The sequence below is a fragment of the Callorhinchus milii genome, unplaced genomic scaffold (assembly GCF_018977255.1).
Source record: "Callorhinchus milii isolate IMCB2004 unplaced genomic scaffold, IMCB_Cmil_1.0 Scaffold2, whole genome shotgun sequence".
In the NCBI taxonomy this organism is placed as follows: Eukaryota; Metazoa; Chordata; class Chondrichthyes; order Chimaeriformes; family Callorhinchidae; genus Callorhinchus; species Callorhinchus milii.
In genome coordinates, this window is record NW_024704743.1 from 115,585,346 (window position 1) to 115,603,053 (window position 17,708).

Here is a 17,708-nt window from a genome sequence, read left to right on the forward strand (position 1 = left end):
TGGTTTTTCACACAAGTAAAATAATTCTCATGATGTCTTGTGCATTGTTTTGCATATCAAATACACTGTGGATCAAGTTGTGTAGTGCAGCAACAAACTACAGTGATCTTTATTTTCATGGGTTGTGCGATTACTGAGTGCCAATAAGATCAAACTGTTGTCAACATTCTTTTAAAATAGTTGATAGTAATTAAACTTGTCCTACAACATGAAAGCACAAAAATTAATTCAAACCATTTGATTATTTTAGGAGAGTCATATTAGTGTAGCTTTTTTTAAAAAAAACTAAAACTTGTAGGATGTAATAGGGTCAAATGTTGCATATTAAAGTATGTTTGAAGTACTATTTTCTCTCCCTCTCCCCTGAATTGCAATGGCTTTACAATGGTGCATTTGAATTTTACCAGGAGGAGAATGAGTATCTTTGTAACTAAGTGACAAGTGGCAGTGATCATTAATTAATGTACAGTGAGGAAGCTTTCACAACAGCTAGAGCCAATAAGCCCCAAGCAACATTAGCACAGCCGAATACAACCAACATAAAAAGTGTTCTCTCTGAATGTCAGAAGGCTGCTTCCTACTTTCAGGTCGATCACAGTTGAATGTTAAATGCCAGGCTACTGAGCACAAGTAAGAGTTTATTGAAGTTTGAGGCAAAACACAGAATGAGCAGTGTGTTGTGACCTCAGTGTTAAAATGATGGTGAGGCCCAGCTCTGTGTGTGAAAGAACTTCTTGTGTAGCTATTGCATTCAGCTTTCTTTCACTGGAGTACTGCAGGAAAGCATTAACTCTCAGCTGTCTGAACCCATACTTTAGAGCCTCTCAGGTGATGGCAGAATACAATTATGTAAAACAAAGTAAGGAGAATAGTGCTGGTATTTATTGGCTTATCGGTAGCAAATATCTTCCAAATCTGTTTCAGATTTAATTCAAGCAGTGCTTGATAGTGCAGTGCTTTAAGTTCCAATAAATCATTCTGGTTTTCCTCCACCATCTCATTTGCTCACAACAGTCATTGGCCTCTTAAGTTTGGAGGTTGGCTTTCGTGTACTACATCTGCAATAACAACATGACTGATCACTGTTATAGCTGAGCAATGAGTGAATGTAAAGAATATGTGGGGATTTGTGCTACTGTTGAGCCGGGAGTGCTTGTGATTAATGCATAGGGATATGTGCTGTCCATCATTTTCCTCCCTTGAGATGAGCTGCATCCTGCCTATTCAGCCCACACAATCACTAACGAACCTCAAGAGTTGTAGAAGACTTAAGTATCGAGCAGTTCCTGGTACTTGAATAGTTCTGAAGTCATGTCAGTTTATCTTCTTTACTATCACAGTATCTAACAAGTATTATTTATAAGGTCTATACGGTGGCAGAACAAAAGTTATGAATCATGTAAATTGATTCCCTTTATTACAGGAGATGTTACAACAATTTGTAACAGATTTTATGAAACTAAAAACATTTGTAAATGAGAAGTGAAACTACATTCAAGTATTTGTGGTAAGATAACCCCTTGAGGCCATCTGAGATCTCAGACTTCAAAGATTTGTTGATGACTATAAATTACGGTTCTGCCATTAAACTGACCCACTATGATCTAAGCTATGTGTCACAGTGCGGAATCACAGAAAGCTGAGGAAGCTCGAGAGATGTGCCAGTGATGACTGATACTATTATTTTATGATCTTATAACTGCACTGTGGCTGTAAGCTCAAGGGGCCAAATAACTTCTTCCTTTCTACCACATAGCCCTAGAAATGTATAATTCAATAGGAGGCCATTCAGCCCATTTTTTTAAGTTCATTTCTATGGCATTCAAGGGAAAACTTTTACGGAGAAAGCAATGGCATGAAATCCATTGATAGTTTATTAAAGAGATCAGATAGAAAGAAAGAAACCAATTGTACTCAATCCATTATGGCTGTCAATAACAGATCTTAGTTAGCGTTGACTCGGTTCTTTGAAGCAACTGAGATGGATGATGAGCATGAGGAAGGCATTGAGTTATGATATCTTTTTGCTGATCAGAAGGTTTGATTTAGTTTTAAAAACATCTGCCTTGTTATCCTGTGTGTAACTCACTTGGCCCCACTTTGGTGAGTGAGCGAGCCATAGCTGGTCAGAATGAGGGAATCTTAACTTTCCACTTCCTGGTGGACACCTTTTCTGCCAATCCTTTTTACTCAGTACCAACTTATCAACATGTAGAATTTTAAAAATGCTAAGTGGTTGGCCAATAGGGTTGCTGGAGGTAGCAAAGAGATCGGGCGAAGCTGTGGAGGGATTTCAAGGTGAGGAAGAGGATCTTGAATTAGATCTGCAGGGTAATCCATTGATAGATTATCTTTATTAAACTATCCATAGATTTCATGCCATTGCTTTCTCTGTAAAAGTTTTCCCTTGAATATGATGTGCCACGTAGATCTGAGTCAGTGGAGCCAAGCGAACAGAGGGTTGATGGGCTTGTGGAGCCTGGTGCAGGTGCAGTTGATGCAATTAATGCCTGAGGTGAGAAGTGCTGACAGGAGCCAAGCAGGAGAGCCTCAATCTTGTTGACATGGAGTTGAAGAAAGTTGAAGACACTTTGATATTTTCAGTATAACTAGAGATAGAAATATTTTGGTATCTCCAGATTATAGTATTTAAGGGAATTCGGTAAAATGTATTATTCCCTTCTAATTGTCTGGATAGAAACCAAATTCCTTAGATTATAAAATTACATGCTTTATTATCATCTGCTTTATTTCCCTTACTGGATACGGTGTATCTATCAGTTGCTTTATTTAAGTAAGAAAACATTAAGTTATAAGGAGTGAATGAAAAAACAGTCAGTGCAAATTTTAAAACAAATGAATTAAATCTGCCTGAATTGGGTTGCTTCTGGTACACGGTGTTAATATCTTTGTTTCGGGGAAACTGAACTGTTAACTCTTAAATATTTCAGTAATTTATGTGGCAAAAAAGGGATGGAATAGTGTATAATAAGGAAAGAAGTATTGCAAGAAAACTTCTTGCTATTAATCCATTGTGAATGTCTTGCTAAAAGATTAAAATGTGAAAATGGCTCTGAATGTTAAAAGAACTTGAATAAGGAGGTGTGTGTTCTCTTTCTCCAAATCAAATCCCTTCTCCTTAACTGGATCTGATTTGAGATCCTTTTTTTTTCATCCAACTTGCTTTGACATTCAAATATCAGTAAAAATCGATAAAGGTAATCAAACTATTCAGATATCTTCTTGAATTGGTCTGTACTAACCCACAAGAGATTATTTCATTTAGTGTTTTATCTAATCAGACACAAGATTGGTTTAATGCTTCTCAATGTTGGGTTTAGTTCAGACTGTTGATCATTCACAGGGTTCTCTGAAATATGTGCTGGTGCACCCAGAGAAACAAAGTGATGTCCTAAGTATGCTTTCAGAAATGTTTTCATCAGTGGGGAAAAGAAAGTGCCCATCAATAAAGATAAATGCACATCTAATGCTCTCAGCTAATTTTTGAAATTCAACTTTCTCCCACAGGAGTCCCTTACAGGTTTGTGGCGTTTAATGAGCTGTGCCTTTTCTGCTAGCCCAATATCTTGATATGATTATGAGAGATGATCGTCAAATATAGGGAAACAATGTGCACAGAGTGTGTGAAATTGGAGAACATACATAGGGAGATTATGAAGGCAGAAATCAGAGCTGTATTGAAGGCAAGGAGTGTAGATCAATGATATGGTGAGTTTAACAGGAAACATGATAGAAAAATGTATGAAGGGAAAGTTGATATCTATATATTTAAAAGTATACAAAATATTGGAGAAAAAATATTAAGATGAGAATATAGGAGAGAGGAGTAAGGAAACCCGAAACACTTCATGATAATTCGTGCCCAACTCTCCCTCCCCCCTCCCTCCACACACACACACACAAATGCTGACATTATAAAGAGCCAGTATAATATCGCAAGCAACTAGATGAAAATATATACCTTTGATAAAAAAACTTTGAAATTGAAAGGAGCTCATTGTCTTTGCTGCTTTCTGTGTTTCTTGAAATGCTTACTGAAGTAGCTCCCTAATGATATTATACACTAGTCAATTCTCAAAAGTCTTGAATCTTCTATTTGTCCTTCTTGATTTCTATTCTTTCCTTTATGCTTTCTCATTACTAAAGGAGTGAATAATTGCCAACCCAGAGTTAAGAAAGCCAGGCGCTTTCTACTACCTTTCATCTTCTGTTCTCATCGCACAGCCAAGGGTACTGGACTGCTGTTTCATTTTATGAAAATATAATGGAGAATTGCCTTGATGATTTTAATATCACTCTGCAGTCTAACCTCTTTGTGGTTCAAATTGCACGCTAGACTTTGAACTCCATTTGCATTTTTGGTGTTTGTGCAGATTGTTATCTGGCATCTTTATATGTACTTCATTACCTTAGCACAGCACCTCAGCACACCATCTGATCATTTAAACTATTCATGTAGTCAAAGTTGATTGATGGTTAATTTTTTGTTGTTGTTGATGATTATGCATGTATATAAAAAAAATGTATCGATTGGTGAAACTAACATGTCAGAAACAAAAGGCATGCTTTTAATCATTGTTTTAATAGAACGACTTGCATTTTTACTGGTATTTGTCTTGAGCTGAAAATAGTAATTTACTCTTGTCATTCACAAGGATTAAAGAGGGATCCAGTATATAAAAAGGGTGGGATGGGGGTGGGGGGCAGAATAGCTCCTGCTAATCTAGAAAAAGCATGGTAAATGGTAGGATGGTACCGTTATGGTGACGTGATGCACATATGTTGAGTTGCATTGAAGCAATGTATATTTTGCATGTTTTGCAGGTTGCCTTTAATACAGTTGATTGCCTGTAGATTGGCTGAATTGTTTCTGCAGTGCCTGTTCACTAATGCTCTTGTATTAGTCCCTCCGTTTTATTCTTCTTTTTGGTCAAGTTCTTGTTCTACTGTGACACTGCTAATTTCCTATAAGAAGTTTCCAAATGTTTATATTCTGCAATTTGCTGTTTGTGAAGACCTTTAGAAGGGTAATAATTCTGTTTGTTTTATTTAAATTGAAGGTCAAATGTCGGAAAATGTATCTTTTTACAGATTCTTTGAACAATATTGGTTTAGAATTTGATGTGGTGTTTTCGTCAACAATGGTTCCTTTCAAAGCCCTGGATACATGAAGCACCTTTTTAATACTTAAGCTCTCTCTTCTTGTACATTAATGAATCACATGTGACAATTGATGTGCATTGCACACATTCACCTTTTTTTAAAAAAAATCCTATCAAGAATATTCAGCAGTGTTTAATAGTTTCTGGTTATCACAAATTAATGGGTTGTATGATCAATGCTACATGCTGTTTAGTATTTTCTTGGAGATCTGTGTTGATTGAACATTTAATTTTCTCAGCCTTCCATTTTACTTTTATTTTCACTGTTCATTTTAATTCTTCCCATACCATACAATTCCCGGCTAAGGAAAGAGATGCAGGCAACCTGTTTTGAAGCCTCTGCCAATAGTGACCATCAGGGTTTGTATGTAAGAAGCCTAGGGTAACTAGACTTCCAACTTTCCTTTCCGCCTCTGTGAACCTAAACCCATGTTAAGTTGAAAGACTTAACTGTAAGCATTCCAACTGAAATGGGTTTGAGTTTCCTCAACGCAGTTCCTAGCGGGTACCAAAGTACAAAGGACCCTTGATGAAAGAAGTGAAAAAATTCTCAATGATGCTTCTCTCCGGTTTAAATTAAGGTATACTTTTAGGGCAAAGAAGAGGGAGCTTCATTGTACCTGAATAGGAGTACTGTACTTGATCATGAGTGTGAAATGTGGTAAAATGTACCCACCTCAAACTTTTGAAAACTAAATTCATAATTTCCTTTCTTTTCTTACACTTTTTATACCTATAGGATTTGTCAATACCTGTTGGATCTTACCATTGTGATAATAATCCACTTTTTCTCCTTTGTTTCTCTTTTGCCTCTCCTTTCTCTGCATGCTTCCGGGATACACAGAAGAAATTAGTGGGGACGGTAATGGCTGTGTTTCAAATCAATATCTAATTGAAAAGAATTTGAACTTGCTAACATGAATGTCCAATTTTAGAGGTTTTTTTTAACACTTGGTTTTTGATTGTAGAAAAGGTTCAGTCCAACTTGTCTAAGTATTATCAGGTAATTAGCGTTAAAGCTGCCCATTGCTTTTGAAAACGCACACAAAAAAAAGTTTAAAAATTGTAGATTTTCATCCAAAAATGAAAGCTTTGTATATTTTACCCCTTGATATTTTGAGTGACTGAAGAAAACAAATTTGGAAGTTGATTTGTTTATATTTTCTTAAGTAAGGATGATTTTAAATCTGTCACAAAATGAAATAAATTATGGGTTGGTGGGAGAACGAAGTGATGCATTGGGTCAAGGTACCATCTTTATTTCCGCAACCTTGGTTCAAACCAGTGCAATTGTCTGTTTGGCGGCTGTAAGAGTCCTATATGAAAGCATTTCAACAGTCTCACTGAATTCTGTGCTGTGGGAAGGGGCCATGGATCTGCTGCTAAATTCAATGCTTAAATTACAATCCCATTCAGACTGTATGGTTGATGTGCAAAATTAATATTTTCAGTGATGTATTCAAATTGCTTTCCTGAGTTTAGGATTAAGGCATATTGTTGTGCAGAATAGCTCTGCACCAAACTGGCCTGGAAGTGTAAGGCAACAATAACTTGCTTTCCTAGTGGCAGCACGTTCCCTTTTACAGTGTTGAGATTTCGTGCCTCAACGAGCCCAAAAAATTACCAATATAATTCCAGCTTGTGAAAACAAATTGCATTGTATAAATATGTAAAGCTGCACAAAGATTATATTCATATATATGGATGTTCACAAAAACAAGTTGGACTGCATTGCCTTCAATTTTGTTCCAGCTTTGATAAATATGGAAACATTCCAGCAAAATGATTCTCACTACACCAGAATGACTTATATTGAGGTTACTTTGCAGTCATTTTGGTCATCTGGGGTATAGCAAGTATTGTCTAAGGCCTTTTAAAGTGACAACAACAACAAAATTACATTTGTATAGTGCCTTTCACGCCGGGAGGACATCCCAAGGCACTGGACAAGCAATATTTCAGACCCGAGTTGGGGGTCGGGATCAGGGAGGGTGGAGGGCAGGGGGGGAAGGAGGATGACCGAAGGCACAAACAAAGAGGCGGATCTTGAGATGGGTCTTGAAGGAGGCAAGGGAGGGAGCGAGGAGGAGGGAATGCGGGATGGAGTTCCAGTGGGTGCGGCCAGAATGCCTGCCAGTGGTGGGGCGGGCGAGGCGACTGACGTGAAGCAGGCTGGAGCTCGCTGATGCAGCATATGATCATTTTAATCCACAAAATGAATTTCTCTTTGAACCGAATACTCTTCCTTAAGGATCCAAAATGATGTCACCTCAACTGCAAATAAGGCTTGAAATAACCTGGTTACTTGTAATGGTAGTATTCTAGATACAGTATTGTATCGGTCACTAATGTGGTTTCACATTTAACATTTGAATAAGCTGTATAAACTCATTTTATTGTTGACTACTGTGGAGCATTTAGAATATTTATTTTCAAACGTTTCTGTAAGGTTTTGCTTCTGCAGCAATGGATTGATATCCAACCGTTCCTAGTGACACTTCAAATTATTTTAAGGATCCATAGGAAACCTTTTTAAAATGCATTGTATTCTCCGATGTGAAAAAATGTCACTGTTTCAACTGGAAAGGGATATCATAGGCAGTGAAATATCCTAATAAGTTTTGATTTCCAAATGTCAGTGCAGTGGAGAAAAACACATAGTGAATTACTGTTGTTATCAGTGATTTGAGACCTCTTACTATAAAGTCTAAAAGACTAAAAATCTTCAAGAAAAATAGCCCTTCATGTTCCCAGCAAAATCTTTACACATTGTTCAAAGAAGCTTATTTTTAATTATCAATAGCAAAGGGGTTTGGGAGCATACAAATCACTAAAAGCAAGCTCACAGGTACAAAAGGTTAACAAAAAGGCTAATGGAATGCTGGCCTTTATCTCAAGGGTGCTGGACTGTATAAAGCCTTGGTCAGACCCCATCTAGAGGACTGCATTCAGTTTTGGGCACAGCTCCTCAGGAAAGATATATTGGCTCTGGAGAAGGTGCAGTGCAGATTCACCAGAATGATACTAGGGCTAAAAAGGTTATTATGAGGACAGGTTGCAAAAAATAATCCCTCCAAAAAAGTAATAATAATTAATAATTTGGTCCCTCAATGACTGTTTGTGGGACACAGATGTGCGCAATTGGCTGCCGCATTTCGCTCACAAAATGCACAGTCAATTCACTTTACAGCGAAGTGCTTTGAGACATCTCGAAGACTTAATAAGGTACTATATCAAATGCAAGGATTATTATAAACGTGGTCTGTATTTTGTTGAGTTTAGAAGGTTGAGGAGTGATCTAATTGAGGTTTTTAAAATAGTAAAGGGATTGGATAATAATAAATAATAATAATCCTTGCATTTTGATATAGCGCTTTTCATGTCTTCTCGACATCTCAAAGCGCTTCACAGAATAGACTATAAGTGAATTGACCATATATTTGTGGGCGATTGGATAGGAACAAAGGAGTAGGCCATTCAGCCCTTCGAGCCTGTTCCACCATTCAATTAGATCATGACGGATCTGTACCTCAACTAATCCTTTCAATTCCACACTTTCTCCCCATATCCTTTAATACCCTGACTTAGCAAAAATCTATGAACCTCACTCATGAAGGTGTGGATGGATTCAGCATCCATGGCCTTTTGGGGGAGAGAATTCCAGATTTCTACCACCGTTTAAGTGAAAAAATGCTTCCTGATTTCACTCTGAAATGGCCTGGTTCTAATTTTAAGGTGGACAAATATTTGTTAGGGTATCAAGGAATATGGGGCAAGGGCAAGTAATTGAAATTGAGGTACAGATCAGCCATGATCTAATAGAATGGCAGAACAGGCTCAAGGGTTTCAATGGCCTACTCCTGCTCCTATGTTTCCAATTATCTGTAATGAGTGAATTGTTTTCCTGTAGAAATTCAGGCTCCTGCAAAGTTGAGAACTGCTATTAAGTAAACAAAAGTTTGCATGAAGAATCCCTCCACCAATAGTTTTTTTTCAAAAAAATTATTAACAAAGCCTTCTTGGGTATTTATAGCCTTCTAACATTTGGTTAGTTAAAACTATTTGGTTTGCAGAGAGTCTTGTGATACCAAGATTGAATTGCAGTACTCTGCTTAGCCCAGTGGAATCTTCATAGTGGCATGAGTTCACAGACTTGATTATTACCAGCAGGATAATGTAAGCATTCAGGACAGTTGGCTGTTTTTATTGGTTCTCATTACTTATTCTTATTGGTTTTCACATTGGAAAAATTGTAGTGCTAGGAGACCGAAATAGCATAAATAGAAATTAAAGGTTTTCTGACGAACCTTGTTCACAGCTGTCAGTGACTCTCTCTTTCCACCAGCTGCTTTTATTCTAGTGTAAACCTTAAAACTCTATATCTAAATCTGCAATTAACACACCAGCTGAATCCCATTCCTGATAACCACTTACTGAGAGAATGTTCCCAGACAGTAGTTAAAAGGTTTTTTTTGAAAGAAATTAATTGCATTTCTTGCAATCTTTGGGGAAGAAGCGTTTAACAGATTTCTGTGTTGCTCATTTCATAGAAGTACATGCTTGGGTGTACTTAGAAGGAATAGATTTGAAACAGATACACATCCAGATCTGTACCTTTTTTTTCTAACTGCATGTTAATACAGAGATTAAAGTGGAGCTGTCGATTTATTAAACATTGCATTCTGTAATTTGCTGGAAAGTTACCTCTGGTAAAGTGTTGGACCGTTATTATTGTAGCTGGAACAAAATGCTGAGTAGAGTAAAAAAGTATTTTCACATCCCTTTAAAAATATTTTACTAATTTGTATTTGCAAATTAAAACAGAATGCCTTTATATGTGGCTGCTTTGCTCTTGCAGGAGCATTGAGGGGCATACTGAAACTTCTAATGTTTTTGTTGCTGTGTGATCCAGGTTTTAAGAATTAACAAATGCTAGCATTTACGGTAATTTGTAATGAACCATCAGATATTATGTGGAGGGAGGGAAGGTCAGCTAAGTGTGGGCGAGTGTGTGGGGTGGGGGGGGGGGGGGGAAGGTAAATGGGCTTGATTACTAAGATATGACATGAACAGCACAACAAAATGAAAAGAGAACATTAGGGGGAAATGGTGGTGATTAAAACAAGCTTACTTACAGTTCCTTAAACCTTCAAAAGCTGCATTATAAGGGAGGAGAAACTTATGGGAAAATGATTAATAATTTAATCATACATGAAAAGAAAATGTAATTGTATCAAGCCACAGTAAACACGTGAAGTGTAACTTTTGCTGTAATTACAGGGCTCAATGCCAGAAATCTTGATGTGTGGGAAGTCACTAGAAATTAATTCTGGGCAAAGACCACCGTTGTTTTTTCTTGTGCTGGATTGCTCGATAATAACCTTGCCCAGATTAGGGCCTTGACATTTTATGTAAATCATAGGGGCCAACAGAAAGGGTTTTGGCATATTTTAGTTTTTAGTGGCACAGAGCTCTTCTAGAAAGTTCAGTTTCGTCAGTTACCCTTCAGTGTTTCATATGAAGGTCAGTACTTTCCTTTTTTTGTTAAAGATTTATTGGATCTCTCTCCGCTCCAGAGAGAGAGAGAGATCCCTTACTGTCTCCTCCTCCTTTCTGTGAGACAAGGTCGTCGTTGTAATTGGGTGATGTCATCTTCTCCAGAAAAGGGCTGATCATTTTGGCACACGTCACTTTCTACAACAGGGTTTGACTGAAGTATAAGAGCAGTTTTCGTTTCCAAAATAGTATGGGCTCAAGCTGTGTCTAACAGGAAAGAGGGATGTTCAGCTTCTAATGGTTTCCTTATGCTGGGTGTCTCGGGTTTAATTAAGTGTGTTTTGTTTTAGCAAGTTCAGCTAAAATGCGTGGTTCTTCACTTGCAGAAACCGATGACTACGCAGAGATCATAGATGAAGAGGACACGTACACCATGCCCTCCAGTAAGTACAATACTCGTGTGTAATGGTTTCTATGTGGATCATATTTAAGTGTCTGGCAAATTGTACAGCACCAAGTTAAAACGAGTCTGCGTTTCATCTAAGCAGGAGTTCAGAATCAGCTGGCTGGATCTCGATGTGAGGAACATACGTGTTCAGAAATTGTTTCAGACATTTTACTGTAATTATAAGGCTGTTGTACAGAAAAAACAATCCGTTCTTGTAGAAAAATGCTGAAGTCTCTTGTTTATAAGCAATCTTAGTGAGTTTTGTTTGCTTCTCCGTTTATAGAGTATGTTCTACAGCTTGCAGTTTGGGAATTACTTGAAGGTTGTAAGTTGCTGCTCACACAGTGGGATCTGATACTTTTTTTAAAAAATGCTTTTTTTTAAAAGCCAAAGGAAACAAAGATTCCTCACAATTTGTTTCCCTTTGCTCTTTCGTAGTTTCCTTTAGACACACATTTCCTTAAATGTATGAGAGTCAGTTGTATCCATGTGGCCATGACTAGCATTGAAATAGTATGAAGTATTGATCCTGCAGAGAACTGACTTTGATTGAAGTTCTCCAGTGAGTAATACATCTGCATATTGGTCGGTGATGCACAGAATAATGGACACTTGGAAGTCGATTAAAGCTGTAACACAATTGAGTGTTCAGATGATTTGACCAGATCCAGTTGTTGATTCATTCATTAACTCCATCTTGGCTAGGTATTGCTTTGCACAGTATACATTATTAAACCTATTTTTTAAGAATTTAAGTCACAGCCATTTAATAGTGAACCTGGCGGACAGCATTATGTGCGGGTGAGTGATGTAAGGGAAAGGATATTACAGTCCTAATGATGTAATCACTGAACTGTCAACGGATCTTACCAGCGTGAGATACTGGGAAGCTTCCTGCTGGTTGACCAACTAAAACCAATCTGCTTATTGCAGGACGTCCTCCTGATATCCTTGAAAGGCACTATATAAATGTAATTTGTTGTTGTTGCGGGTGGTTTTTCCAGGTTAGCATGAGCTCAGGTTAGCATGAGCTTTTTCCAGGTTAGCATGAGCTGAATGGGATGAATCTCAATTCCAGTGGATTGTTTCATTGACTCTAGCCCCGGTCAACATGGTGCTTGACCCATAAAATAATGTCCAAGAGCAGTTGAGGTTGATTCGTGATTGCATTGTCATTCCTTGCTATTAAGAAACACTGCTTATTCGCTCATTTGCTGTCCCAGAAGAAGTCTGGCAGAGGGGAATCTGATTAAAGACATTGAAAAGCTACTATATCATTTAATGAGGTTCCAAAAAAGAGTTTTTTCAGTTAATGTACCACCACTTTTGCCATTTGTATTGTATCTTATGCTACTTTATACACCTCAATCACTTAGACCTCTTCCTCCTTAAGTGTTCTTAGGTACCAATTAAGGCCCTAATTGGCAGACAGACTTTACTTTTCTGACCAGGGAAAAATTCTCTTATTTCCCTTGTTTAAATAACTTTTACAAAAGTCTAGACTTTACTGATGATCAAACAAAGCTACATAACAGCCTTTCTCTTAGCAAATATGAATTTGTGGGAAGAAGACTTCACTGCGTACGGTTATTTTTATATTCTGTTTTTCAAAGATGACTCTCAATTGAAAATGGGTATTTTCCAATATATTTTCATTTCTTTTGCATTGAAAGATTGATAGTTTTAGCCTACTGTCAACCATTCATTGCACAACATCCTCCATAAATTGTGCTCCAGCATAAATTGTGCTCACAGTTTGTCTGCAGGAATTATAATGTATACTGATTTCTGATTTTTCCCCCATTCCTGATTGCAATGCAGAGAGCTATGGGATAGATGAAGGTAATGGAATTCTGTTTCTTCATCTTTGTGTATGATTATTTTGCTTGCTGCCTGTTGAGTGAACATATTTGTACCAACCCGCGTGTCATTTACAAGTGTGTTAATAATAACCCTTTCTCTCACAAAAATATGGAAACACAAGTTTAATTTGTTCAGCAGAATTAATGATTGTTACGTCTTGCTCTTTGCAGCCAGGGATTATGAGATACAGAGGGAGAGAATTGAACTCGGACGCTGCATTGGAGAGGGACAGTTCGGTGATGTACACCAAGGAATTTACACGAGTCCTGTGAGTAATTCACAAATTCAAACATTATATTGAACTGGAGAACAAATTAATCCAATATAAAGTCAATGTGCAATAGCAACCCATCACTTTCAAGTGGTCATGTTGGAATCTCAATAACGGAGTGTAATTTCCAAAAAGATTTGTAAAGAGCAAATGTGTCGAGGCTGACCCTTTGGAATTTTGCCCAAACTCCGTGGATATCGAGATCAACGTTTGAGTTGGAGTTCCATTCAAAGGACCACAACACATTTACGATTCACTATTTATATGATCATTTGCGAATCTCGTACGTTTATGCTCCTATATATTTCTCCATTCTAGGTGCACACCAGCGAGATTGATAACTTTGCTACCAATGAAACTTTGCTTCCTCCTTGATTTCCAATTGAAATTTTGGGCTAGCTTTCAAATTAGACTTTGGTCAGTTCTTGGCTGAAGGATGAGGTGATGTGCTTTAGGATGACTGAGTAAGCTGCTCACTAGAGTGGAAAAGTTAACCAGATGATGTTCCTTGCCCTAGAACCTGAATATCTATATATTTTGATAATTCAATTTTAAGGGTAGCCTCAGGGTAACACTGGAAGATCTATGAATAGTACTTGATAAGTGGACTAAAAGTCTCATATCATTGTGCTGTGGTTACAATGGCACAACAATACTCAATATATCCCAAAGTATGATTCATGCATAACATGGTTTTTAGCACTGTGTTCAATCTATACCATCTAAATGACTTTGACTCTTAAGATTGGACTTCCTGAGTGCGAGGGTATTTTGGAAATTATTTCCATTTTAAGACAGAATATTCAAACCAATGAGTTTTTTTAAAAAAAGCTAAAGTATTCCTGTTGTTCAAGTGTTTAAATATCCATTTGATATTCAGTAACTTTAGCTAAGTTGTGAAATGTTTACTCTCTCAAGTCAAATAAGGCCTTGGAAGTCTTTGATTTACCGAATAGACTAATACAGTAAATACTGGCTCAGTTGAGGCAAAGAAAATCGTATTAACTGCTGTTTCAGTAAATGATTGGTTCCTGAAACAGAAGCTGGAAGAACTGAATGGCCCTTTCTTATTTGACTTGCATTCCTAGGTGAATTTATTATTAACTTTGGAATAGATTTGTTTTATTTTTCCTGTCAGCCTTGGAGAACAAGAAATGTGAGCAATTCATTCAACTGGTCAAACGTTAAAAATTAGCCACATTGAAGCATAGCTTCAACGGGTAACTTCTAAATCTAAAATATTTTTCAGCAATTGTGCCAAAACAGTCAGGAAAGTAGTTGAATTGAATTTCCATCAGCATGGTGCAACCAATAATAAATAATGCATGTGTAAATTGGATGTACAAGAAGCAAGCCTTTCATAGAACTGGTGACTGCTTTCTGTAATACACCTGAGGTTACCAAACCTTTTCTTGGGTATAGGGAAAACAATTTCTAAGTTTACAGATGGTACTAAGCTAGGAAAAGTAGTAAACAGTGAGGAGGATAGTAGCAGACTGCAAGAGGACATAGACAGACTGGTAAAACGGGCAGACACGTGGCAGATGAAGTTTAATGTGGAGAAATGTGAAGTCATGCATTTTGGGAGGAAGAATGAGGGGAGGTGATATAAGCTGATGGAAGAATCTTAAAGGGAGTGAAGAAACAGAGAGACCTGGGGGTTCATATAAGTAAATCTTTGAAGGTGGCAGGACAGGTAGATAAAGCTGTTAAAAAAGCATACAGGATACTAAGCTTTATAAATAGGGGCATAGAATACAAAAGTCAGGAAGTTATGATGAACCTTTATAAAACACTGGTTAAGGCTCAGCTAGAGACTGTGTTCAATTCTGGGCCCCACACCTTAGGAAGGATGTCAAGGCATTGGAGAGGGTGCAAAGGAGATTTGCCAGGAATGAGGGACTTCAGTTATCAGGAGAGGCGAGAGAAGCTAGAGTTATTCTCCTTGGAGCAGAGAAGGTTAAGAGGAGACTTAATAGAAGTTTTCAAAATTATGAGGGGATTCGATACGGTGAACCAGGAGAAACTTACTTTCACTGGCGGGCGGGTTGGTAACCCGAGGACACCGATTTAAAATAGTTGTTAAATGAAACAGAGGGGAGGTGAGGAGAAATATTTTCACACGGTCAGTTGTTCGGATCTGGAATGCATTGCCTGAAAGGGTGGTGGAAGCCGATTCGATCACAACTTTTAAGAGAGAAGTAGATAATTATTTGGGGAGGACAAGTTTGCAGGGCTATGGGGAGTGGGATTGAATTGGATAGCACTTTTCAAAGAGCCAGCACAGACACGATGGGCTCCTTCTGTGCTGTATAACTTTATGATTCTTAATTTGAATGTTGAAAGAACATTGCATTTTGAACATTATTGGTTGCACCAGGCTGCCACGCTGACAGAAATTTCACTTGACTAATTTTCTGACCATTCTAGCAGAATTGCTGAAAACTGTTTCACATTTGGTAAGTAGCTATTGAGGCAGTGTCTGGTTTTAAAATGGCTAGTTTTGGAACATTTGACTAGTTGAATGAACTAGTTTAATGTTTAAAATGGAAAGTTTATTTTATTACATTTTAAAGTAATTTTAAAATCATTCTTTATCTAAAGGGCGTTCACTCTCATTGAGTATGGCATGTTTTCAGAGGTGCACCACCAGTTGTAATGAACTCATTTACAAACTAGAGCATGTTGCTACTTCATTTCAAGGAAGTTCTGGTGTGCTTTATGAGAACATACTGAAATTTGCATTGTAAATGAAATGTTTAAACTGATTTTTGCATTTCTTTAATCATTTACTTTCTTTGTGTGACACTGTGACAGATAACCTTCACCCAGATTTCTACAGGTGTTACTCGATGAGCTAAACAGTAGCCAGGGAGACTTGCCCTCTGGTTCTCTCTCTCCTTGTCTGGCAGGGCAGGTCCCTTCAGGGAGAGAATGCACAATCAGGAAAGTTTCCATGTGCACGTGGAATTCGTATGTGGAATTCTATCTGGTTTGGATACTCTTAAGCATGGTGACGGGTTTCCACATGTGCCAGACAAAAATTTATAAAGAATGTACATGGCATAGAAACAGGTTGCTCAGACCAACCAGTCCACGCCGGTGTTTATACTACACAAGAGTATTCACCCATTCCTTACTCCTTACCATACCCTTTTATTCCCCTCTCCCACATGTGAAGTCCAGCTGCTTCTCGAATGCATCTACCCTATCTGATTCAACCACCACTTCAGGAAGCGCGTTCCATCCTTCTCACTGCCCTCTGCATGAAAACCTAGCTGACCAAAAATAAATGGTGTTATGGAATGCTTGGTTCATCAGTATCACTTCAGTAAAATTTTATAATTATTCTATTTTTGATTATAAAGGAAAATCCTACATTGCAAGTCGCCATAAAGACATGTAAAAACTGCACTTCAGACAGTGTGACGGAGAAGTTCCTGCAAGAAGCTTGTAAGTTTAAATAAACAGTTGCGCTTTTCTCATGTAAATAAACTGTGACAGCGGGGGGGAGGGGAGGGGGAATAGAAGTGTCAGAACAGCAGTGGTCTTGGAGTCGAGGACTTGGGTGCAGTCCACATACATATGGAAGTGGGTCCAGTGCCTGTGGGTCATATCAACAAGGGGGAGCATGTAGGTAACAAGGAGAGGACCAAGGATAGAGAGAGAATGTGTAAACTGAGAAATTCCATTTAGTCCTTTTGCATTAAAATCTATTTTATGAGTTTATTATGAATGAAGTCTGGAAATGCCTTTGTACAGCAGTTGCCCAAGGAATTTGACTTGAATTTTAATCTTACAGACTAGAGGAGGAGGAAGGATAGGGATTTTAAGCCAATAGCAGATTACAGTGGATGCACTGTTTAAAAGCTAGCCTGCCAGACTGCAGACCTGCTTCCGAAGAAGTCAAAGTAATGGCTGATCTGTTTTGAAATAAAACTTTGTGATTTTTCTTGGCTTCTTTTTAACCACAGGATTGTCATTACTCTGTCGTAGAAGTTAAAAGAAAAAGGACATTTATAATCTTTGAATGGTTGCTCTCTTTTTCTTCACTCTTCTGTAACTTAATTTAGTGGGGATATCAGCTTTAAGTTTTGTATGAAAAACTGCTTTAGATCGAGGTCAAATAGGTCAAATTATAAAGGCTTTCATTTTAAATACCGTTACCCTTTGAATAATTTTCCTTCGTAGTTACTCAACGTCCTCCTCTGGTAATCCAGCAGCCAATTTTCACATTCTTCAATTAAAAGAATGAATTATCACCACCATTCCTTCATTCAAAAGGGATCCCATCTCTTTGAATATCCTCTTACTTCAATTTAGTTATAAATGCCTTTACAGTTGTTAGCTTTCATATTAGAGCCCACTTTTTTCCCTTCCTAATTTTTACCCTATTTCAGTTCTATACCTTTTAGTCTGCTCTGGTTTGGTATTGTGAAATTCATGT

The 17,708-nt window shown here is 37.7% G+C and overlaps 1 protein-coding gene across 6 annotated transcripts in view; it reads left to right on the plus strand.

Moving 5' to 3' along the window:
• The window catches only part of ptk2aa (protein tyrosine kinase 2aa), a 166,781-nt gene that overhangs the window by 99,099 nt on the left and 49,974 nt on the right, over window positions 1–17,708 (plus strand). For 2 of the 6 annotated variants that reach the window (XM_007897271.2, XM_007897272.2), the window contains exons 14-16: window positions 11,066–11,122; window positions 13,161–13,258; window positions 16,630–16,714. In XM_007897271.2, coding sequence (XP_007895462.1) covers window positions 11,066–11,122; window positions 13,161–13,258; window positions 16,630–16,714 — 240 coding nt within the window. Of the gene's footprint in view, window positions 1–4,167; window positions 4,252–6,027; window positions 6,046–11,065; window positions 11,123–12,936; window positions 12,970–13,160; window positions 13,259–16,629; window positions 16,715–17,708 lie in introns of all 6 variants that reach the window. The other 4 variants (XM_042332566.1, XM_042332565.1, XM_007897268.2 and 1 more) reach the window with 4 other exon arrangements.